This window comes from Ambystoma mexicanum, chromosome 1p (genome assembly GCF_040938575.1).
Source record: "Ambystoma mexicanum isolate Mex_15411 chromosome 1p, UKY_AmexF1_1, whole genome shotgun sequence".
Classification (NCBI taxonomy): domain Eukaryota; kingdom Metazoa; phylum Chordata; class Amphibia; order Caudata; family Ambystomatidae; genus Ambystoma; species Ambystoma mexicanum.
Window position 1 is genome coordinate 350,533,645 of NC_090921.1, and position 24,574 is coordinate 350,558,218.

Below are 24,574 nucleotides of genomic sequence, written 5' to 3' on the forward strand. Positions count from 1 at the left end.
TGTTGGGCACACCTTGGGTGTTCTCATCTCCTCAAGCATCCCCCTCTCGAGCCCCCTCACCATTCCCCTCTTTCACTGACCACTTCTTGCTCTCCTCTCACCTGACTCTTTCACTGTCCTCCAGGCTAAGCCCATCCCTGCACTGCCACCTACCTTATCGCTCATTCAGCCCATGAATGAGCGATAAGGTACTTTCTCTGCTTCTACTATGCCTGCAGCTGACTCACACTCTGACACAGCCCTGCTTACCTGCATCTTTCTATCTCCAACACTCTGAACATCCTTGCCCCGTCATGAGAATCCATCTGAAGCCTACTTCCAAGTGCAACTCTTGGCATGACTCTGACCTTGTCACCCTGAAGCTCAAGTGTAGGGCGACTGAGAGGAAGTGGAGGGCATTGTGCGTATCATCTGACAAACTAGCCCCACTCCAGCCTTGGCCGATTTCTGCAACCACTCTTTTGCCACTGGAGCCTTCCTATCTCTCCTCAAGCACCCCCTTGTGCACCCACTCCTTAAAAAGCCTTCTGCCGATTCTACCTGTCCAGCAAACACTCGCCTGATCTCGATCACTCCTTTCAAGCGCAAACTCCTGGAAAAGCTGGCCATCTCCCAGCTTACTCTCCACACTCTCCACACGGAATCTGTTGGTTGTCTCCATGACCATCAATCTGGCTTCAGAGCAGCCAGAGGCACGGAAACTGCTCTTCTCAACTTCTGTGAAGATCTGCTCACAAATATTGATTTCGAGCCGTCCTTCTGACCTCATCCTCTTTGACCGTTCCTCTGCTTTTGACAGTCAATCACGCCATACTGATCAATCGACTCCCTGAGAACCTGGACATCATGGATCAAGCCCTGGAGTGGTTGTCCTCCTTCCTCCTGGACCAATTCTCCCAGGTCCAACTTGGGTCCTTTCTCTCCACGTGTGGTGATCCCCAGGGCTCTAATCTCTCCCCTGGCTCTACAATGTCTACTTGGCCGCTTTGTCTCACTGTATCTCTACCTTCTCCTCGAACTTTCAGTATTATGCAAATGGCACTTGGCTCTCCTTCAGTCTCCCCACTGCCTCCTTTCCTCTCTCGCTCATTCCTTCCTCACGATTCACCTCCAATGATCTCTGCCTTAATGCCAGTAAGACTTAGATCCTTCTCATTGGGGACCCCTGCTTCTGCTTTCCATCTCACTCTGGCCGCCCTGAATTGCCATGACATATATTGTCTGCTAATGAAAAGGTATCCTATGCTGAGAAGCAAATGTTAGAAGACTACCAGCTGTTGGATGATGTACGATTTAAGATTGTTTAATCTTGAACCCCTTCCCATCTATTGTTTTAGTAAATTTTTACCCTTGTGTCTACCATAATAGAGAAACAAAATTTGATATTTCCAAATGAGTTGTAAAATGTTCAGCTTTTTTAGTTTGGTTTTAGATGCTTACTAGAAATGTAACAAGAGTTTAGTATCCTTTAGAGCATTGCATTTACATAACATACTTTATGCTTTTACCATGTTTGAGTTCTTCAAACTTGTTTATGGATTGGTTTTGGTTATTGTTTGGAATATATGTCAAATCATCAATAAAAAAAAATCAATACACAATCACTCCGGAGGCGCACTCTGCACCTGTTGTTAGTAGAGCTTAAAGTACGAGGCCAGCAACTGGATCAGGATCTAAGGGATCCATAAACATCTACCCACGGAACAAACTGTAGTGAAAATGGCTCAGGAATTGCAGTTGTGCTAGTATGTTTCAGTTTTGGGGTTAGTTCTTGAAGTAAGGTCTCCAGGGGTCTGAGCCAAGACCCCAGGGCCCATGAGTCGCCTGCATTCTGTATATACAACCTATGGTGAGGAGGGCACAACAGTGATTGGGATAGGGGAGGACCACTGAGCAAGGGGTCACATGCATCTCTAGGGAGACAAAGGATTTAGCAAATGATCACATGGTTCCACAAGTCTGGACGGCTACAGCAGGTTGCCCTGGAAGTCCCATTATGAGCAGAGATCGGGTGGAATAACGGCATGTACCCACCTCAGAGGTATAGCAAGGACATAAAGCCTTTAGAGTAGCACATAAATGCAATCATAAGGTTCAAGCAGACACAACAGGAGGTTGCAGCAATTCAGGCGAACCATAAGGAGCAGGCAGGAGACTGAGACTTCCACAACAGGACCAGTACTCTGCAGGGAGGTGCCTGAGCAGCCTAAGATTTGTCTATCATGCCAGCAGACTTTGCAGGTAATTGAACACTGGAGCATGTACGGTGTCCCCACTGATCTATGTATTAACTCTTGTCCTTGATAAGTCATATCCCTTCACCCCCTAACCAACTGGTGTGTATCATGCAAGTTTAATGGCCAGCCAGTCCAGCAAACGTCCAGGCACACTGACATACTTGTGGAATAAGAAGTCTCTAGCATTTCAGCCACCCAGTGCAGACTGGTTCAAACTGAAACTGACAATACTTTTGCCAGTTCAGGATGAGCCTTGAGTAAAAAATCTTTTTTGGCTTTCCCTCCTGGTCCACTAAAACAAAGGACCCAAAACAGAATGGTCAGGTGCAGGACTTACACAAATGCCACACTCCCTATTAAAAAGCTACAGTCGGGATGTAGCCAAAACTAGATTACGGATCTGCCACTTTTCTACTTACCAATGCTCTTTCTCGGTGATGGTTATTCCCCTGGGCCCAAAATGGGCTGCTTAGAAAGTACCTTTGTATCTTACGACAACACGTCAAAAAGAGTTGCTGTGACAAGTGGACTTCCATAGATGTTCCGCTGGACGCAGTTGAAAATCCATAGGAGCCAGTGTGATGATTAGGAACTTGTAACATTTGGAAAGAGAACCCCGTAAATCGAATTCTGCACTAACAAGTGGCATGCAAAGCATGTGATTCTGACATTGTAACTGGCATCAAACTGCAGAACAAGTGCTGCAGGTAAGTAATGTTTCCATATTTCTAATCTGGCCCATAGTAGTGAGTTAGCGGGATGCCATTCCTGGCTTCCTCCTAGTATCCCATATCCTACCAGTACCCCTTCACTTTGTACTCCTTTCATTTGATAAGTGTATAGATCCTTAACATCTACTTACAGGAGCAGGAGAATAACTTCTGCTCCTCCAGTGACTCAGACTTTGATGACAATGAGGGGCCACGCCGCTTCCACATTCAGATCAAACCTTTCCAGCCACGGGATGAGAACTGTAACACAGAGGCTGCCGTGGAGGAGCTGCGGGCCACAGTGGGAAGTCTCATCCTGCCATCCAGCACTGGGGTAGGTTGTAGGACTTTGTTTTTTTTTTTAACCAAGCACTATTGGGGAGTCTGTCACTCTAACCCTAGTAGAGTTTTAAGACCTCTGTCGTTCATTTGCATGCTGAGGGGTAAGAGGGTGTATGGGATGTTTGGGCAGGTACAACATTCTCAGCATCACAATATATCATGGAGCAAGGAACAGTGTGCCTTGGTAAGGAATAGAGTATGAACATTGGTTTATTGGTGGTGTTTGTAACACTGCATGGCATGCAAACAGTTTGAACGTGCCAAAGTAAAAACTGAATGGGTGGAGCAGGGCGAGGAAGGAAAACGAAATGGTGTGCACCCCAGCTAGCAGGGGAGGGCAGCTACTTTCATGTTCCCCAAGAACATTTTTGTCAGAGTTAATGAAAACCTGTATAGTGTACATTAATAATGGGGCCTTTAATCTCTCCTGGGATTGTAAGGATTGGGTCCTCTTATGGGACCGTTTCATGTTAATTGGCCCAACTTTAAAGCAAAGTACTACTGTAGTGATTATATTATTATTCATGCCTATATAGGATATTTTCTTTCGTAGGCTGGGCTGGGTAGGGGAGGGATTATGTGGTAACCTAAACCAGACGTGGATGAGTTTGGTTCATGCTACTTTGTATTCGGGATGCAGTGTCTAGAACATGCTACCTCTTGTTATCGGAACACATTCTCATCCTGGCTTTTGTTTTATTTCCCCACCCAGCAGGTGACAATGAAGAGAAATTCAAGTAAGTATGATGCAGGGTTTTCATATGTATTGTCTGGCAGGGTGAGCAGCATAGGATGTACTCAAAATGCTGCGATTTATGGGCTGCCAAAGTCCTCAGGAGAGCAGCAAGAGAATGGGGACTGAAGTTGACTGTTAAGGATCTCCATGAAGTCGCATCTTTCCTCTTCATATGCTTATGATCTGGCCACCACGAGAGACGGGAGTATTTCAGTTTGCAAGTTTGTGCTCCTCACCCTTAACTATTTCTGTCACCTCTCCATTACCTCCCATTTCTTTCCTTACTCTCCTCTGTTTATCCGCAGTATACATCTGCCATTTTCCTTCATTTACGTCCATTGTGTTTCACCTTGCCTTTTATTGTACCTTCCCATTTTATTTAAATCGCCTGGCTTCGTCTTCTCCCCTTGCCATCTTCCTACCTTATTCACACCAATGTACCATTCTTCCTTTTCCTTGCAATCTGTACCTTTCCTCTTCATCAATCTTCATTTCCAAAATATCACTTTCTTCCTCTGCCTGTCCCACGCACCCATTTCAATGCTTCCATGTTTTCTTGCCATGATTCCCTGTGCCTATGTATTCTGTTCCCCTCTTCCCTGCGTCCCATTTTGCTTTTCTCCATCTTTGGAATGTTTGTCAGCCTCGAGACCCATCTTCCTATACTCCTATCTAGACCCATTTGCAATTGTTCTCCTTAATTGTCTCCCATTTTCTCTTTCTCGTTTTCCTCCAACATGTCTCCCTACCTGTAAATCTCTACCCCCTCCAGTTAGACCTGCACAATCTTAAGTGAGACTTCTTAGCTCAAAACTGCTGCAGAATTTTGAATATGAAATCCATCTTGGTCTGCCTGGTGCCCCCAGTTCATCCATTACTGGAGTCTCTTCATTTAGGCAACTTTAGCCCCAGTAGAAGTCTTCAAAATAACAAAGGTATGACTTGCAGTGAGAAGGCAGAGAACATGGTGTGTGACAGTGGATTACATTAGAGGTGTGATGGGCAGTTTTGGTTGGGCCACCCCTACCCATCTGGACCTTTGCGTGTGTTCAGGACATGAATAAAACTGCTGCTAAATTCTCATCCTGAAATGCAACACGCAGACCCAAATAGAAGTTCATAAGTGAATTTTGCAGAGCTTTTTTGTGGACCATGACTGTGCCACCCTTTACAATCCCTGGTGCCATAGTTTGCTGAATTGGGTAATTCTTTGGGGGATTATTGGGATCGGCAGAGCCTTTTAAAACATTCCTGCTTAGAAAAGAGTACGTTTATTGAAAGGCAAAACTTTAACTGAAAGAGACCCATTTATTTTTCTTTAAAGAACCTTTTGGGACATTCTTTATTTACATGGAATTACAAATCGCCTACGCTTCATACAGTCTCTGATACTTGCGATTCTTTGAGGGTTGTCTGTCACCTAGGTTATAATGATGTGGGCCACTGGTCGTATGAGGCGTCTGAATGTGGTGGCACATCAGCTGCCGCTCAGGGACTCCATATTAAACTCAATGCATACCTTTCTTGGCAAACTTTCCAGCAACCCCAGTGCCCCATCTTTAATGGTGGCAATTTGTTAAATCTGATTAAGACACATAGCATTCGTGGATTTCCTTTTAAAATTGCTTTAGTGTTTGATGTTTATGATGTATTCACCCTGCGGTATAAATACCTATTTTCATATTTTGCTCTTAAAAATACAGATTTACAAATATGTCCCTATATGTACATGTAGACCTGGCAAATGGTTTTATGCTTTAAGATATACTTTATAGAATCTCAGTATCATAGGTGCAAATTTTAATCTGTTTTGTGATATGGTATTTAGAATATTGTAGTCCATATTCTTCAATGTATTATCAATGTCTCACATGTTTTAGGGTATTTGGTAATTTGTGGGGGTGGAGAGTTGAGTATCAATTCATTATTTTAATCTTTCTATATACCTTGTAACCAGTCAAGGATTTAGTCAGTTTTTCAATGCTGCTAGCCACTGAAACTATGCATTTAAATTTTTACTCCAGAATTACAATATACAGCCAACACAAATGAGCAAGGAATTACACTAGCTAAGCAAACAATCAACAGCGCATATAAAAACCAATTCTGCAAATTAAAGAAATAGACAAGAAAGGAAACAAAAGGGTAAAAGACAGAAACGAAGAAAGGACAAAGAACCAGGAAGCAAATGGTTGGCCAAAGGAACCATCAATGCAAAATCAATGAAATATTGAACACAAAGTGCATTTCTTAGCTACAGAGACATTACATCGTGTACATAAAATGAAAATCACGGGGAGGCATTGGGTACATTCAATTTTGGTACATATCAAGGCATCATTTTATTTTTGGGATTCACTTGATGCATTATTTATTCACTTCAGCAGCCCCAAATATTCAGCTTTTTTCCTTTTGGTTTTCCTGTTCTTGGATATTGTTTTTTGGGGCTCGGGAGTAGGAATGTTTGTATTTTGATCAATTTAAATTTTAGTCTCTCAGTGGTGTAACATACCAATCTCAAATACCCATTTATACAAACTCACTCCACAATTCCGGCTAATGAGATAAGACTGTGATTTGCAAAATTTGATATGTATTGGTTTGAAATGTATTAACTCAATCTAAACAAAGGTGGTCTCCAGCTTTACTCTGGAAATCGCAACAATGGTGTCTGTATCCAAAAATCACCAATCCTGGCCCCCTCTTGCCACTGCTCTGCCCAGCAATATGCACATGTGGCTTGTATGTAGACTTAGTCCAAGACAGATCCAGCCCCCAACATCCGGCCACACACACAGACCACTTTTCCTGCGAAAGTTGTGAGTTTGCCCCAGGAAAATGGCTTACCATATATGGAAAACCTGTCCACTCCAGGGCAGCAAGACAATCAAACTATAAGATGGCCAAAGGACAGGCAGAAATGTTTTGACAAAGCCATTTTAGAGTATTTGGTGCTTTAATTTGCATTAAGTGATAAAATGCAAATGTGAACCACACTATAAAAAAAAAAACTACAGAAGTATCCACTGCCATCCTGGACACATCATGCAAGTAACCACATGATTAGAGACAGTGTCCCTACTGCACTTCACATAAGATGATGTGTGTAGAAAACATAAACAGAGCACTTTACTCTGGATAACAGTGTTCTCCTTTACTAACAGCTATAGGAGCTGATTGGTGCCCACAAAACAAATGAGCTTAGCAAGGTAAGTGGAGCAAAAAGGCTTCACTTGACTCTAAAAATCAGTAAAAATTCAAAACTGTAGCAAAATGTAATGTTCCATTGATGTCTATGGAGGGAAAGCAGCAACATCAAGAAAACATTTCCGAACATTAGCCTTGACTGCCCTTTGAGGCATCCTTTGGATACTGAAATTTGGATTTTCTTTCAACTTTAGGAATGTTTACCGCCAACCAGATGGAACACACAGCTAATTGTGTGAGGCAACTATCAGGGAATTGGGTTTGTTACGAACACCTTAACCCTAATTGGCCTATGACCTGTCAAGCACTTCAGGCATGTCCTGGATAAGTTCTTAGATTAGGTGAAAGAGTTGGCAAGCCAGTGTAGAAAAAGCAAAAAGTAGAAGGCATCTAACCAAGGTACACTGTAGATCTTTGCCCTCACATTGAACATGATGCACCGGGATGGGGGAGGGGTGGGGAGGGCGCTGTTGCGCAGATGCCAAGATGGCAGATTGTGCTTAAGCTCTGCTCAGAGTGAAGATTCTCCGAATGATATTGTGCTGGAAATGAGGTATCTCTGAACAAAAACCAGGCGAAAAGTTCACTGATGAGCAAGGGCACACGCTGTGCACTCATCAAGAGTAAAGTCGACACTAAAGCTTGTGGGGTTGAACGACGAAATGTGGCAAACTCTAGAGACTACTTGTTGCAGGGAGAGGCTTGCACGGATAGGCCTGTGAATCACTGGAGGCCCCACCCGGGAGATTTACTGGAGGACCTGGTGGAGGCGCCAGGACTTTGCTCGTCTGACCAGCTCTGGAACTGCTCCATTGTTGCTTCCGTCACCAGCGCCCCTTTCCTAGACACTGCGACGTGAGGAGGGACAGAGGTGAGTGCAGCCCGGGCCTGACTAGTGACTGAGCGTGAGCTCTCAGAATGGCCTTTGCACTGAACAGTGATAAACAACCATAAAGCCTACAACTGCTGCATGTTATTGCCATTAAGGTCAGTGGGAGACCGCCTGCGAGGCACCCGGCTTGGAGTACACAGAGGAATCAGCCGACTGTATCGGCATTGCTGTCTGCCTATTATCTGACACTCCCTGGATGATCGTTATGACTGGGGCATGTCAGAGCCACGGGGGAACAGCTGATTAACGAATTAATGAAGCCAACATCCTGAACCCTCCCTTCTTTAGTGCATGCCCCACGCAAGGGGTTGCAAGGGGTGTGGTGTGTTCCCTAGCTGTTGCCCATATTACGTTCACAGGCTTCGGCACCTACGGGTTTAGTTTATAATTCCCAGAGTGGCACGCGCTGCACATTATGGTAATGAGTGGTGAATAAAATGGTAACACAGCTGAGGGCACGTTACATTGCTGACTGTTGTCTTCTTCGATACCTATGCAGGGGTGAGGAAGTGACATATTATGCGAGTCATTTGGGGACAGGTACAGAATTGCTTGCCTAATGAACTACAGGGATAGAAACACAGTACTAAAGGCTTCACGTGAGAAACAAGAGCTTAGGATGGGATCCAGTGTGGTCCGCGTTTTTCCAGACTATACTTTAGCGGTACAGCAGGAAAGGCGTACATTTGTTGGCGTTAAAAAGCTCCTTGGGGAACGTGAAATATCCTATGCCATGCTCTACCCTGCCCGGCTTCATCTACAATTCAACAATAAGACTTATTTTTTTACTTTTCCTGAAGAAGCTACATCATTCGTGGAGGGGAATATTGCACTCCCTGCGGGTGGAGAATCAGTGGCGTCTTGATATGGTGTCATAGCCGAACTACTTGCTCATGATGTTGCAACAGTGATGTTTTTATGGTAATGTCAATTCTTGTTATGTGTTACAGAGAAAACAATGTTGCTTGCATAGAACCTCACTCGTAGTGGTAACGGCAGCCCCCCAATGTGAGTGCATATATTGGTTAGGGTGGTAAGATTCGGGTGTGTGAGCAAGGTTGGGGTATGCATAGTCAAAGTTCAGGGTACTATGTGGGGGTGGTTTGGGGGGTTGAGGGTAGGGTGAGTTATAAATGTTATAAAAAAAGCACAGGTTCAATACAGTGCGTTACGAGTTGGCTGTTATGGGTTGCCCGGCAAAGACATCTGCAATGACATGTTCCAGGGATTATGGCTGGGAATGATACAGGAAATGTGCGCTGAAATGTGCGGGGGCTGCGGACACCTAGGTAGGTGCGCAAGGTTATTTCCTATGTCAACAGGTTGGGAGTTAAACTTTTATTCCTTCAAGTAACCCATCTGTTGGATTATCAAGCGCGCAGGGTAGCACCCGGTTGGTGCGATCACCACTATTACACATCCTATTCCACAAGAGCACGGGGGTTATGGTATTGGTACATCGGTACCTAGCATTCGTACATTTTGAAACCATGTGTGACGCATGCGGCAGGTTTGGTTTTGCTCATGCGAAATTGGGGACCCTGCAAGTTCTGCTAATCAATGTATATGGCCCGAACATTGATGATGCAGAATTTTGATATGTTGTTTGATATGCTGTTTCAAAAATGTGCGTAATACCCTACTGCATCGGTCATCTGTGGTGGAGACTTTAACACTATAATGGATATACATTTAGATTGCACTTCATCCGCACCTAGATCGTTAACCAATGCAGCACGCACTATACTCGCACATATTGAGGATTTGGGGATGGAGAATGTGTCGCGGTCACTCAACAACACTCAGCGAGCATACACCTCCTACTCGACAGTGCATGATATGCACTTGCGCATCGACCTATGGATGGTGTCACGCAAATTACTAAATTGGGTTGCCGAAAGCCGAATACTACCCAGAACATTGTTGGATCATACCCCAGTATTGCTTTAGATAGACATTCCTTGGAACATGATACAGAGACCGCAGTGGCCCTTTAAACCCACCGCCTTAGAGGACCCAGTTTTCTGGGCAAGTATGATGGAAAATATTGATAGTTATTTATATAGTAATGAGGGGTCAGTGAGCACACATGCTACTCTCTGGCAGGCGTTTACGGTGTACATTAGGGGTATCGCCATATCCGCAGAGTTTGGATTATTTTGATATATGGGAAGAGAACTATAGAGGAGTGAGGCAGTATTGGCACAATTGCAACAAAGATACTTTGTTGACCCATCACCCCAAACTAGGAATGATATCAAGACAAATACTGCAATGTGGCTAATGGGAAGTTGCGCTACTTAGGCCTGCAGTGGCGTGCCGCTACGGGTAACTAGACAGACCTGGGAAGTTGCTGGCACAAACCGTCCGCAAAGATAAGGGTTGCTCCAACGTTCATCCATTATTGGACCAGATGGCTCTGTGGCTAATACAGTGGACGAGGTAAATGCAGTAATTTATGACTTCTATAGAGAGCTCTATGCCCCAAAAAGCACTGCCACAGCGTTAGAAAACATGATCCACCAAAATGGAGTGCATGGCAGAGGTAATTGGATATACTAAATCATAGTTATGGGGCAAAGGAGGGAAGACCAAGGATTTTGGCAAATAATTGATAGGAGAAACCAAAAGAGATCGGTTTATATAGTGTGGCGATGTATAAGGTGAAAAAGACATATCTGATAGTGAAGAGAGGGCGTGGAGGTCCCAGAGTAACACCAGGCGGGGAGTTCTTCGATGCCTATTTTGAAGAGCAGTTGTTGACTGTGTTGAAGGCAGCAGCTTGATCTAAGAGTATGAGAATAGAGGAGTGAGTGTAGGGCCGAGGTGTAGAAGTTTGAACCGCTTGTTAGTGCTTTCAGGTGACCACCAACCTTTGCAATGTTTTGTAGTACTGTTGTGGGAGAGAGCGACGCTGAACGCTGTTGTGGTTGTTGTGGTCAGCAAAGGGCTTTTATTGTCTTAGAATAAGGCCATTTGCAACTTTGTTGCAGTCCAGGAAGAACGATTCTGGCAGCGAGGGTAAGAGTAGGTAAGAGCTAAAAGGTCTTTGATAGTCTTTGGTAGAAAGGAGTTCACAGGATGGGTTGGCTGTCAGGATGGGATCCAGTTCATTAGGGTTTGGGACTTGAAGACTGATGTCATTCAGTCCCTGGAGGGTGTGCTGTGTAAGAGAGCAGCCAGGGGAGATTTTAAGGGCAGTCCAGTGTGAAGTTGTTGGCAGGGAGAGGAGAAGATTGAGCATGGCTGCAGGCCAGCATGGCCTGGAAGATTGAATCGAGCTTGCAGGAGTTTGGTTGTAAAGATGAACAGAGTTTATGTAGTGTCTGGATGTTACCGAATCCAGTGTTGAGGTGATGGCAGACGAGATTCTTGGTAAGAGAAATTTGAGAGGGCATGATTCACAGCCAAAATGTATCTGGTTTTTTTTTTCCAGAATCCAGTTAGTGAGTTGATCCATGCTGGAATGATGGGGATCGAAGATGAGAGGAAAGTGGTGTTCAAAGTGAGAAGCCAGGACACAGTTATGGAGGGCAGATGGAGGATTGCCTCCTTTTGGCTATGTAAGGGAGCTAACAAGTCAGATTTCAATGTCTATTTTCTGTTAGTGTGATTGGAAGAAAAGAGTAGGTAGAATAGAGAGAGGAAGAACAACAGAATAGGCAGCATTTTTGGGGGGAGGCCTGGTGGTAAAGTCCATGTTGGTGAGGGTACAGCATAAGGCAATGGGGTTGGGGGGTGGGGATTCACTTCAGTTATGCCTGGATGGGTTGTAGATGGGTAATCAATGCATTCAAGGAGGGTAGAGTCTAGTTCAAGGCCAGGGGCATTGAGGATGTTTGGGAGTTTGCAGGCACAAATTTGTACACAAGGGGTCTCTAAGGGTAAGGAGTGGAGGTGGTTAAGGTCAAGAAAAAAAGCAGAGTGGGCCCGTAGATTAACAGAATAGCGAGAGGGATGGAAGTGAGGAGTTGGACAGCATTCATAGAATGGGGATTAAAGGCAGATGTGCATGTCTGGAGCCCAACACCACACTAATGTGGTCTGATGAGGAAAGGTAGCATTGTCTTTAAAGCAAGCCTAGCATTGTCATTGGGGATGATCCAAGTTTCATATAGCCATGACTGAGGTTGGTGTGACATGTTGTAATGGTCTTTGATGATGGAAGTCTTGTTGCAGTGTGATTGGGTATTCCAGAACCCTAGAGTGAAGTTAAGAAGGCAGTAGGAGGACAAATGGCAGCATGCGGGGCAGTGGGGTAGATAATTAGGGTAGCATTACAGTGATCTGGGTGCCTAGAGTTTCATTTTTGGAAGAAAGGAGGGATAGGGAAGGAGTTTGTGGATAATGCCAGGGTGCGCATGGAAACTATATGAGAAAAGGAGGGTGTTTATGGTGATTGATAGTTAGAGGCCCATGTGGGTTGAGTAGGGCTAAGGAGGACAATGAGGTGGAGCTTGTAGTTGGAGAAAAGCATTAAAAGCACAGGTAACCAATATGATGTTAAGAAGGGCATTGCTGGGGCAGAATTCAATTGTTGGGGCTTCTGCTGACACTTTATAGGGTCACTGGCCTATTTTTGTTGTCAGAGGGGCTTCCACTGAGGTCACTGTGCCACTTCACCACTTTAAGTCTATGGTTCTGGGTTACCCATGGTCAGGGGTGATTTTTAAGCACCCCGTTATTGCTCATTGGTGATTGTAGCACCCTACATTGGTTTCGGGGAATAGGCTAGTGACAGCTGGAATTTTGTTTTTGGCTTTACCAGGGGTGCAAACATTTGTCATTGGTAGCCCAGTGTATTTTATAGGAAGTAATTGCGCTATCAATGTATTTCTTTGTAAGTTTCTTCAATCATTTTGTTTCTTGTGCTTCTTTTGTTCTGGAAAGAGCAAGGCAGGCCTAAAATGGCGGTTGTGTACGCGTGGACTCACTTTGATCCCCAGCCGTGCACCCTCCATAGTGGTACTCTTATATCCCGTCCCCTTCCTCCATACTCTTGGGATGTCACACGGAACGGGGAATGGTCCGGTGCGTGTTGCGAGGCAGTATATTTGAATTGTTGCACTGCGTAATTGTTTTACATGCCGTTTACAGGACCTCCTCCAGGTACCCCACCCAACTGTCAGTGTCTTTCCCCTTGTCGGACGGGATTGAGCGTCGAGTGGCAGCTGCGCCTAGTTGCGCATCTAAATTAATATAACTCATCAGCACATGCCCAATTGGTATCGTAAGCGTGGCATGTGTCGGGTGCCCACTGAGTTACTCCGCTGATGCACACTTTAATTATTTGCTTAGGGAGGTCACACGTGTGGTACTTTTGTGGCTCATGTGCCTCCCTCTTGCTTCAGTCACTGTGTTAAGCAAGCTTGAGTGTTTGAAATGGTCTGGACTGGTTCCTGGCCCTCAGCAGGCTATCACACGTCCTGTGGGGATAGTTGTGGGAGTTTGGCAATTTTAGGAGATAACCTGTTTGGCCAGCCACCAAAACATTTGTGTGAAACCCTGTTGTGTGATTGGAGAATGTGGGTATATCTAGGCGAGACACTGATGCTGCCCTCAACTCTGTCAGATGTTCAGAAGATAAGCAGGTTTACTGAACTGCTGGAGTATTTTTCACCATTGGTGCCAGTGCTGCATTATTAGAACCAGATCTGTACATTCCCTCTAGACCCTGTGTCCTGGGATAATCTCTGGTTCTGTTATTTGGCTACTGGACTGGATGTCCTTACTGGGCTGCCTTCCTCTTCCGACTGGTTCTTCTCATTGTTTGGGCCAGACTTCTCATTCTGGGACTGTTATCTGTGCCATTTTACCGCTGCTACCACCTGGGTTGTCCTGCCTTAATGTGGGAATCTGCTCTCACCTGGAAGAGGCTTGGGACCCCAACACTCTGCTTCATACACTCCTCTGAGGCTGTTCCTGGTTGCCTCTATCATAGTCTGTCATGGGACGATTTCTGTCACGGTGCTGCCCTCCTTTTCTACTCAAAACTGAATTGATCAGGGTCTCCCTCCCTTCTGGAGTCTCCTCGGTTTTTGCTTTCACTTCTGGCTGATGGGTCCCACTCCAAGGAAGAGCACTTGTTTTTCTTTTGGTCTGTCTGGGTCCAGGGTTCAAATACCTGGTAAAGTTTGCCATGAAAAAGGTCTGTCGTTACCGGCGTGTTTTCCCTTACTGAAGCCATATGTTTTGGAGACGGTGCCCGTGAGTTCTTACCTCTAAACCTTCTTCTCAATGCTTTACGATAAGGGGTCCCTGTGTTCTGTCGTTAGATTCCTAATGGATTGTGGCCTCCCACGGATTCCTCATCCTTAATATACTGATATCCTGCTTGCAGCTTTGGAAACTTTTGACAGCAGAGGGCTGCTGTGCATGTCGTTGAGTCGATGTCCCTCGGCAGCTTGCATCCCTGCATTTGGACATGATCTTGATGTCGGTATAAATTGCACGCACCACACCCATTGCTTCAGTTCTGTTTTGCTTCGAATGGTTCCATCATATCTGTCATGATCTCTGCTTCCAAAAGGTCAGGGTTTTCCCAACTCCCTTGGAAGCAGATCCATAACCCAGGTTCCGAGTGCCAACCAGTCCCAATTGGGACCTTTTGGACCCAGTCCTGGCGCCAGTGGCACCAGGCTCATAAATATGCCCAGTCCCAGTGCTGGAAGCGCCGGGCTCATAATGCTTGGGTGGACTTACCTGCAGCAGACCATGCTGCTTACTTGCCTGCCAGTTGAGTCTCTGATCCTCTTCTGTTTGGAACTACTTTTCCTGTTGGGTGGGGCAGGAGCCACTCCCTAGATTCAGAACACTGGCACTCTTCTGGAAAGCAGGAACTCTTTTCTTACCTAGGCGTGGCTGTGGAAGGAGACACCTAAGCACTACAGGAGGCTATTTAAACCACACCCGATGGATGAATCTTGCTTTGCGTTATTCTGCATCCTCAGCAGCAGAACGCTCATCGTGTCTTCTGCATCTGATCCTGGGCCTAAGGAAAAAGGCTTACCATCCTGAATCCAGTCTTCAGCAACACCTATAAAGACAAGAAAGAACAGGTTAGCATTACGGTCTTCAGTGACAGCTCTTCACTTACCTGGTCCATCGGCTGTCACCAACGCCTCGCGCTGCATTCCGGCATCTGAAAGACAAAGGCTTACCTACTCTTCGTGCGCTCCGGAGGTCTTCACACTGCATTCCGGCATCTGAAAGACAAAAGCTTACCAACTCTTCGCGCGCTCCGGAGGCCTTCGGCGCTGCATCCCGCATCTGAAAGACAAAACAAGGTGCGTTTAAAGACATTGGGGAACTTTAATACTCACGTGCCATTACTCCTTTCCACAATTAACCCAGTGGGTATTCCGGCACCCTGCAGCCGCCCCGAACTTGTACCTGCAAAATAAAAAGACAGTTAGAGCGCATCGTGAAGCAGGCAACAAGCGCTTACTTACGTGCTTCCAGGCGCTTCTATTCATCACACGGGCTCCATCTTCAACTCACTTCAGCCCGCCAACCGCCATCGCCGGAACCCTGCAAAACAAGAGACATCATTACTAAAGACTTTAAAGACATTAGAATTACTCGAAACTTACCGTTCGTGCAGTAAACGACGGACAGCAGTCCTCTGAAGTCAAGAGGCCTGCTCCCCTTATCCAGTGAAGAAACTGGTTACAGCACCCTGCCTTACCTAAGACATCTTACCCTTCGAGCCAGACATACAGTGCACAGAGGTCCAGCCCAAAGAGCCAGCCGTGTGTTACACATCACCTTTGAAGATACGGTATACGCCCAGTCAAGACCGGCGCCTCTACGGGAATCAGGTGAGCGTTACAATATCCGCGATTTATTTCAATAGCGTATCTCCATCTTTGGGTATGTCAATTCTGAAGACTGATCTTAAGAGGGGTGCGGATTGTGATTCAAAAATATCAAATATGAGATCTGCACAGAATTCGCCTCTAGTGTCTTGGTGTGGAGCATAAGGTTGACTATTGCAGGTCGTGTCAATCAGACTATCAAGGCCTTGAAGGAGAGGAAGGCAAAACTCACCTTGGGTCGATCAGCTTCTAAATTCCCCACATCTACTCCTTCGAAAAGGAGGTCCTCTGAAGACTAGTTTTAGGGGTGTATCTCCTCAGAAAACTAAAAAGCATTCATAACATTCCAAGCACTCATGGTCCAGGAGTGATTCTCAACACTCTTGGTCATCGTCTTCTGGACAGAAATCGAAGAAGAGGCATCATCGCTCGTCATCATCAGAGTCCTCGCCAGACAGAAGTCTTCTGAGACCATTGCGCCTCATAAGGCCAACAGGGAGTCGTCAAAGGCTACCTCTTGTGCACCTTAGGGCCCAGGCCATAAACCAGAAGAACTTCCTTGAGAGGAATCGTCAATGTCTTTCTCTCAAGGAAATTCAAAGACTCTGGTTCCCTCTTCCTTGGCATCGAAGATCCCGAAGTCAAGAGTTTCGACATCAAAGCCATTGACTTCTATCTCTGACCAGCTTTTAAACCTATGTTGAAAAAAGACTTTCAAGTCCATGGAGTCTATTTTTGAGGAGGAGGAGGAAGAGGATACGGATTCTGCTTTTGGTTATTAGTTTGCACGCCTAATGTTCATGAGGAACTTATTTCTCTGGGCTCCAGGTTGTAGTATTTGTCTACATTCTTAAGATGCTATCGGGCTCGATACTTTCCCAGAAGTGGATTTTGCCACCTCAGACCCTACTGCTCATCCTAGTGGGGCATATAGGTGTGTAATGAATAAGGTTACAGATTACTTTGGGTGGGGTCATACTGCCAAGGACAAAGTGCAGGATAATATTACGGACAGTTTGGAAAAGGGAACCTGCCAAGCAGCCTGTCTTGCCTTTTCACTTAGCCTTGAAAAACATAATTCTTGACAACAGGTAAAAATCAGATTACACACCTGATGTATGCAAGGATCTGGTTAGAAAATATAGAACTTACTCAATTGTTCCGTAATTCTTCTATAGGCACCCTAGCCCTGAGAGTTTGGTAGTGGAAACAATTACCTCTACATCAAAAGCAACTGCCTACCCTACAATACCACCTGACTGGGATGAAAAGACGTTTGACGCTTTAGGGAAGCGGTTGTTCACCGCTGCTAGTATGGTGCAATAAGCCATAAATGCCTCTTGTGCTTTACCTAAATATACCTACACCTTGTGGGATGTGGTTGAAAAGGCGGCTGAGAATATCCCTGAAGGGGAAATGAGGGAAGGGCTTCTCAACATCACCCAGGATGGAAAGAATGCCGTGATCCAATCTTTACAATCAAGTTTGAATGCATCTGGCTGTGTAGGTCATTATATGACAGCTAGCACAGTAGCATGAAAATTTGCGTGGATGGATTTGCTCCTGAAGTGCAGTCTAGATTATTACACATTCCTTTCCATGGTCCGCCCTCTTTGGTACGAAGGCTGATGAAAGTCTTAGGAAGCTTCAAGCTTCCAAGGCAGCTGCTAAATCTCTAGGTGCAGCTATTTGTCAGCCTCAGCAGACTCGGTCAACATCTCAAAGTTGGAAAGGTCGCTCCTTTAGTTTTTATTCCTCTGTCGGGAGGACCAGAGGAGAAATTGCTCAAAGAGGTCAGAGAATATTCCCACGTGGAACAAAGGAAATGCAGGTAGAAATTCCCAAACAGTTACTGCCTCTCTACCATCTGCCGCAGCCCTAACTCTGAAAACACTTGAGTCCTTAACTCACAAGACTCCAGTGGGAGGCAGATGAGCCCATCATCTCGTAGAATGGCAAAACATTACTTCAGATGTTTGGGCTCTGCATACAGTAGCCCATGGGTACTGTCTCCCATTCTTGATGAGACTATTAGATTGTCCCCGGAGCAAACAATCTCTTGGCAAACCAAATCGACTCCTTTTGCAGGAGATCCTCTCCCTGCTGGAGAAAGGTCATGTGGAAAGGGTACCTGTAGTGAAGCAATACCAAGGTTGATACTCCACCTATTTTCTGGTTCCAAAAAAAGATGGAGGACTGCAACCCATATTCGACCTGGGATTCTTGAACAAGCTCCTCAGGAAGGACAGATTCAAGATGGTCACTTTTGCAGACTCTTCGGGCCCTTCAGCTCCAGGATTGGATGGTGTCACTTGATCTTCAGGATGCTTATTTTCATGTGACTATTCATCCCAAGCACAGGAAGTAGCTGAGGTTCGCCATTGGCAATTCACTTTGAAGTTCGGGTTCTGCCTTTCTGGCTCTAATCTGCCCGCGGGTCTTCACCAAGTTGACGGCAGTGGTAGCAGCGGATCCAAGGAGGGATTCACATCTTTCCTTACCTAGACTGGATGATCAGAGCTAGTTTACCCGAGCAGACTCTGGTACATCTCAGCAGCACCTACTGCTTCTCTCCCAACTTCAAGAAGTCTCAGGTGATACCTTCCCAAAATCTGAAATTCATTGGAGCCGTCCTGGACTCTTCCTCTGGGAAGGCTTGGCCACCCGAGTTGAAGGCTCATATTTTGCAAATGGTGGAAAGTTTAAAAATGCCTCATAGCATCCTGCATTTTCCTGGTGCCAGAAGCTTGTCCAAGGGTGAGGTCCCACCAGTGGGTCCTCAGAGCCCAATTGGCACAATTATTGGTCAGGATGATGTACCGTCCCGAGCAAGGTCGTGAAGGATCTCCTGTGCTTGGCCTGCAAAGAGAATGTGATGATAGGGGAACCTTTTTGGCAACCTTGGCCGGAGATGACAGTAGTCACAGATTCTTTCTTCACGGGCTGGGGAGCCCATATGAACAGTCAGCGGATGCCGGTCTCCATCGGAATCCAGACTAAACATAAACCTTTTAGAGCTGAGGGCAATCAGACTGGCACTGGTGGCCTTTTTGCCATCCCTACAGGGGAAGACTGTCTTGATAATAACGGACAACACAGTAGCCGTGCACAACATCAAGAGAGGTGGTGTGGGGTCACTACCACTGTGCAGGGAGGCAATGCAGCTCTGGTTTTGTGCACTGCAAATGAGATCGCTCCATTGGCTGTTCACCAGAACACAAGGGTGAACACTCTGAGCAGGCCGGGCACAGTCTTCCACAAGTGGGAGTTAGCTCAGGTAGTCCTTCTAGAGATCTTTGCCCTTTGGGGAACCGCTCAAGTCGATCTGTTTGCGTCCAGTATTAGCAGGAAATGCCACCTCTTCTGCTCCAGGGAATTTCTTCAGAGGATCTTTAGGAGGATGCGCTTGTAGTGGACTAGGAATTTCATCTGCTATACGTGTGCCCGTCATTCCTCATGTTATCAGGAGGTTGAGGAAGTTGGGGAAATCCGTGATCCTTCTTGATCACTGGATTGGGCCAGAGGACGTGGTACCAAGACCTTCTGGATGTCTGTCTGTCCTCTAGTTCGTCTTCATCAGAGAGCAGACCTGCTTTCAGAAGATGGAGGCAGTCTTCTCCACCCAGTAATCTTCACGCCTGGTTTCTGAGAGGGTTAAGATACAAAGACTGGAATCTCTTGGAAGATGTTCTCAAGCAACAAAAGTTTTATACCCCTGCTGTTCGACTAGTTTTGCAGCGGGTGTAGAGCTAAAGATATTGATCCTTTTGCTTGTGACACTCCTACTATAATGTATTTTCTGTTGACACAGGCTCATCAGGGACTACAGGTGTCTGCTGACAAAGGTTATCTTGCAGATTTTCAAACGTGTGCCAGAACAGGACTCTTATTTTAAGGTGCCCATTGTTGTACAATTTCTCAAAAGCCTAACAAACATCTTCCCACCAATCCCTTTCACAGTTCCGACGTGGGATCTTAATTTGGTTTTAACATTCCTAATGGGACCCCCATTTGAACTGCTCAGGTTGACTTTAAAAATCATTTTTTCTGGCGGCTATCACTTCTGCTCGCAGAGTGAGTGAGCTTCAAGCATTATCGTGCAAACCCCTTTCACATTATTTTCTAAAGAGAAGGCTGTTTTGAGGCTTTGCTCCTCCTCCTTCCTGAAGTGGTGGCGAGATTTCAGCTGACACAGAAAATAGCTTTACCAGATTTGTATCTGCCTCCTCATCCTTCTGAGGAAGAAGAGAGATTACATCAGCTGGATCGTAAAATAACTTTAAGCTTCTACATAAGCAGATTAGCTGATATCAGACAAGATTACCAACTCTTTGTTGGTTTCACTGGACATAGATCGAGTCAATCTGTGACCAAACAAACATTCAGGGTAATTCATATAATTTCGCACAAAAGTGGTGCCCGCGGCTGGCGCACAGTGTGCGCGTGCGAATGTCTGCGCCAGCTGCGTGCGCTAAAATCGATTTCTGCGCACAGCGTATTCATGGATTTTAACCTCCAAAACCAGCCGTGGTGCAGGGTGGCGCAGCGACCCTGCAGCAGCACCAGTTACGCCCCCAAGAACGCCCTTCGCGCAAAGAAAAGCCATCAAGATTCCCAATTCAGCGCAAAGGGCTGCGCTAACCCTGGACCAGTATACAGGGCTGCGAAACAGCAAACTCCAAGCAGGGAACGTGTATTGCTGGGGAGCGCGCGAAGTTTCACACGCGAAAGGGCCTGTGCGAGTGGGGTATGTGTATTGCTGGGGAGCGCGCGAAGTTTCACAAGCGATTTCAGCAGGGTACGTGTATTACGGGGTTCGCGGGAACTTTCACACACGAAAGGACCGGTGCGAGTGGGGTATGTGCATCTCAGGGGTGCGCAGGAAGTTTCACACGCAAATGGCCTTGGTACGTGTATTTCAGGGTTGCGCTGGAAGTTTCACACGCGATTGGCCTGTGTACGTGTATTTCAGGGGTGCGCGGGAAGTTTGACACGCGATTGGGCCTGGGTATGTGTATTTCAGGGGTGCGCGGAAAGTTTCACACAGGATTGGGCTTGGCACGTGTATTTCAGGGGTGCGCGGGAAGTTTCACACGCGATTGGCCTGAGTACGTGTATTTCAGGGGTGCGCGGGAAGTTTCACACGCGATTGGGCTGGGTACGTGTATTTCAGGGGTGCGCGGGAAGTTTCACACGCGATTGGCCTGGGTATGTGTATTTCAGGGGTGCGCAGGAAGTTTCACAAGCAATTAGGCTGGGTATGTGTATTTCAGGGGTGCGTGGGAAGTTTCACACGCGATTGGCCTGTGTACGTGTATTTCAGGGGTGCGCGGGAAGTTTGACAAGCGATTGGGCCTGGGTATGTGTATTTCAGGGGTGCGCGGAAAGTTTCACACAGGATTGGGCTTGGCACGTGTATTTCAGGGGTGCGCGGGAAGTTTCACACGCGATTGGCCTGAGTACGTGTATTTCAGGGGTGCGCGGGAAGTTTCACACGCGATTGGGCTGGGTACGTGTATTTCAGGGGTGCGCGGGAAGTTTCACACGCGATTGGCCTGGGTATGTGTATTTCAGGGGTGCGCAGGAAGTTTCACAAGCAATTAGGCTGGGTATGTGTATTTCAGGGGTGCGTGGGAAGTTTCACACGCGATTGGCCTGGGTACGTGTATTTCAGGGGTGCGCGGGAAGTTTCACACGCGATTTTGCTGTCAGAGCGGGGAACGCGTATTTCGGGGGTGCGCGGGGAGTCTTACACGTGAATTGGCAGTGTGGGTCCTCCCAGGTGTCCCCTCTACCCCCTCCACGGCCCCTGCAGGCAGCCCACACCACAGGGGACTACCCCGCACCCTTGGTCATGTCCCGCAGGCAGCACATCCACCATGGGCATGCCCCTCAGCCAAGCCACATGTCACATTGCAATATGATCACCAGCTCAAGTCTCCCAGCACCCCCACCCCCCGGCATTGCAGGGCACCTGCCAGCAGGCCCCCACACATGTCCCACTCATGTCCCCTTGCACCCCCACCCCCCAGCAGTCAGGGGCACCTGCCAGCAGGCCCCCACACATGTCCCACTCATGTCCCCTTGCACCCCCACCACCCAGCAGTGCAGGGCACCTGCCAGCAGGCCCCCACTCATGTCCCACTCATGTCCCCTTGCACCCCCACCCTCCAGCAGTGCAGGGCACCTGCCAGCAGGCCCCCACTCATGTCCCCCAGCACCCCCACCCCCCAGCAGTGCAGGGCACCTGCCTTCAGGCCCCCACACATGTCCACCAGCAGTGCAGGGCACCTGCCAGCAGGCCCCCACACATGTCCCACTCATGTCCCCCTGCACCCCCACCCCCACCCCCAGCAGTGCAGGGCACCTGACAGCAGGCCCCCACTCATGTCCCCTTGCACCCCCACCCCCCAGCAGGCCCCCACACATGTCCCCCAGCACCCTCACCCCCCCAGGGGCACCTGCCAGCAGGCCCCCACACATGTCCCACAAATGTCCCCCCTGCACCCCACCCCTCCATCATTGACAGGCACCTGCCAGCAGGCCTTGGCACATGTCCCCCAGCCAACACGTCATCACAATCCAGATTCCTGGCTCTTATGGCCACACAAATCCCACACCACAGCACCCCAGTCCAAACAACCAACCAAGCTTTACATCCACTCCAAATAGAAATCCACATTACATGATAGATCACAAATAAGCAGTATGCGCATGAGTACAAGTCTGTCCGACCCACACAATGGCAACACATGACTGAGAAAACCCACATTGTGACATGCATGAAACCAATGAGAGAAGACCACACATTGAAGTAAGAAACCAAAATGTAATCAAGTCAAAATGAAGTGAATGAAATACAAACACACAATAATGCCAATAATAATGAAAATGCAGCATGTCCCAAAAAATGATAAATAAAAAACAAAGAGAATCCAAATTAATCCAAATGAAAATGTGTCCAAAGTCACCATCCAACAAAGCAAATCCAAAGGGAAAGAAAAGCGTAATATCCATTGCTCCATGGTGAAGAAAAATAAAGATGGAGAAAAATCCACTGTAAAACTATGTACAAATAGCAAATCCAGGGTCCATGAGCCCAATGACATAAATTAAACCTACAATGAAACCTACCTAATTACTAACTATATACAAAAATGTGGGGCATAGTCCATGTGCCCCAAATGAAATAAAAAAGAAATGAAACCTATCACTAATTAACTATATACAATGGCGGCGGGCAAGTCCAACGGCCCACTTGTTGATGTCATGGGCCAGGGCATCATCGAACTCCTGTTCAATGTCTTGGAGGCGGGCCAGTTCTCTGGCCCCGAGGTTTTGCAGGGATAACGCCATGTCCACCTCCAACTCCCTGCGAATTCCCTCGAGGCACTCAGCCCGCCTCAGCGCCCTGCGCATGGAGTTCTCCGCCCTGACCATCGTGAGCCGTGCCGCCTCCGCCCGCCGCCGCTCCGCACCTATCTGCTGGCCCAACCGCTGCCACACGGAAGACACTCCCATTCCAGGGTCCTTCTGCCCTCCGGCCGATGCCTGCCCCTCTGATGTAGATTGCTCCGAGCCATGATGCCTCCCACGTTGAGCCTGCCGCTGCCTCCGATGCAACTGCCTCTGCCAGCACGACGGCATCCAGGCTGATGGAATCCACGGATGCCGTCGTGCACGTGCCCTGCTCGATGATGCCGGCACATCCTCCATCTGCTGGGGTCCAATTGCTGTGGTGTCCACCCCTGCTGGAACTCCGACTCCTGACTGTGGCAGGGATGGGATCCCCACCGAGCTGGCTGCGTTGGTCAGGGCAGGTCCACAGGGGGCCCTGGTGGCATCTGGGCCGGAAGACGGCATGGAGAACGACCGGCGCATAGTCTCCACAGAGGAGGAGAGGGCCGCCAGAGTGGCCGACACATGTACAAAACCCCCGACCATGGACACTCCCAACTGGGCCACGTTGGCCCGCTGCTCTTCGTGATGACGTGCGTGCTCCCCCCGGGAAGCACGCACATCATCACGAATGTCACGTGTGCGCAATGCGACAGCAATCAGGACATTCTCCATACGGCCAGGGGCCCCCTCGTCCGCAGGTAGAGGAGTGTCAGATGACATGGACATCCCCACTACCTGCGGACGGGCCTGGGATGGGGCATCCCTGCTGGTGCATGGTGGTGCAGTCACAGGGTCAGGGACAGCGACATGCACAGGTCCCTCCGCGGTGACCTGTGCTGCCTCCTGCCCCTGCCCCTGGCCGTGGACTGCACCACTTGCACCAGTGGTACCACCCCCACCAGGCCCCATGTGCGGCTCAGTAGGGCCTCCTCCTCCTCTGTGGAAACCACCAACCTGGGTGGCTCCACACCGCCTTCCGCCGTTGCAAGCCCCTGTGGGGGCTCACCCAGCCCTTCCGCTGCAGCCGTAGTGGCAGACGCAGCACCAGTCCCCTCACTCCCGGACAATGGTAAATTCTGGAAGGGTGACTGGGCCTTGCGTCGCCTGCCGGTGGGGGCATCCCCGCCGCTTTGCTCCACAGCGCCGTCTCCGCCCTCTTCATCACTTGCCGCTGTGAAGAGGGAGACATAGAACACAAGCATCAGGGTACTGTACAATGGTCCCCTAGACAG

At 47.7% G+C, this 24,574-nt stretch overlaps 1 protein-coding gene across 4 annotated transcripts in view; it reads left to right on the forward strand.

Annotated features, from left to right (window-relative positions):
* The window catches only part of FCHO1 (FCH and mu domain containing endocytic adaptor 1), a 1,111,213-nt gene that overhangs the window by 769,064 nt on the left and 317,575 nt on the right, over window positions 1-24,574 (forward strand). For 3 of the 4 annotated variants that reach the window (XM_069648666.1, XM_069648674.1, XM_069648684.1), the window contains exons 15-16: window positions 3,100-3,281; window positions 4,002-4,026. In XM_069648666.1, coding sequence (XP_069504767.1) covers window positions 3,100-3,281; window positions 4,002-4,026 — 207 coding nt within the window. The remainder of the gene's footprint in view (window positions 1-3,099; window positions 3,282-4,001; window positions 4,027-24,574) is intronic. The other variant, XM_069648689.1, reaches the window with a different exon arrangement.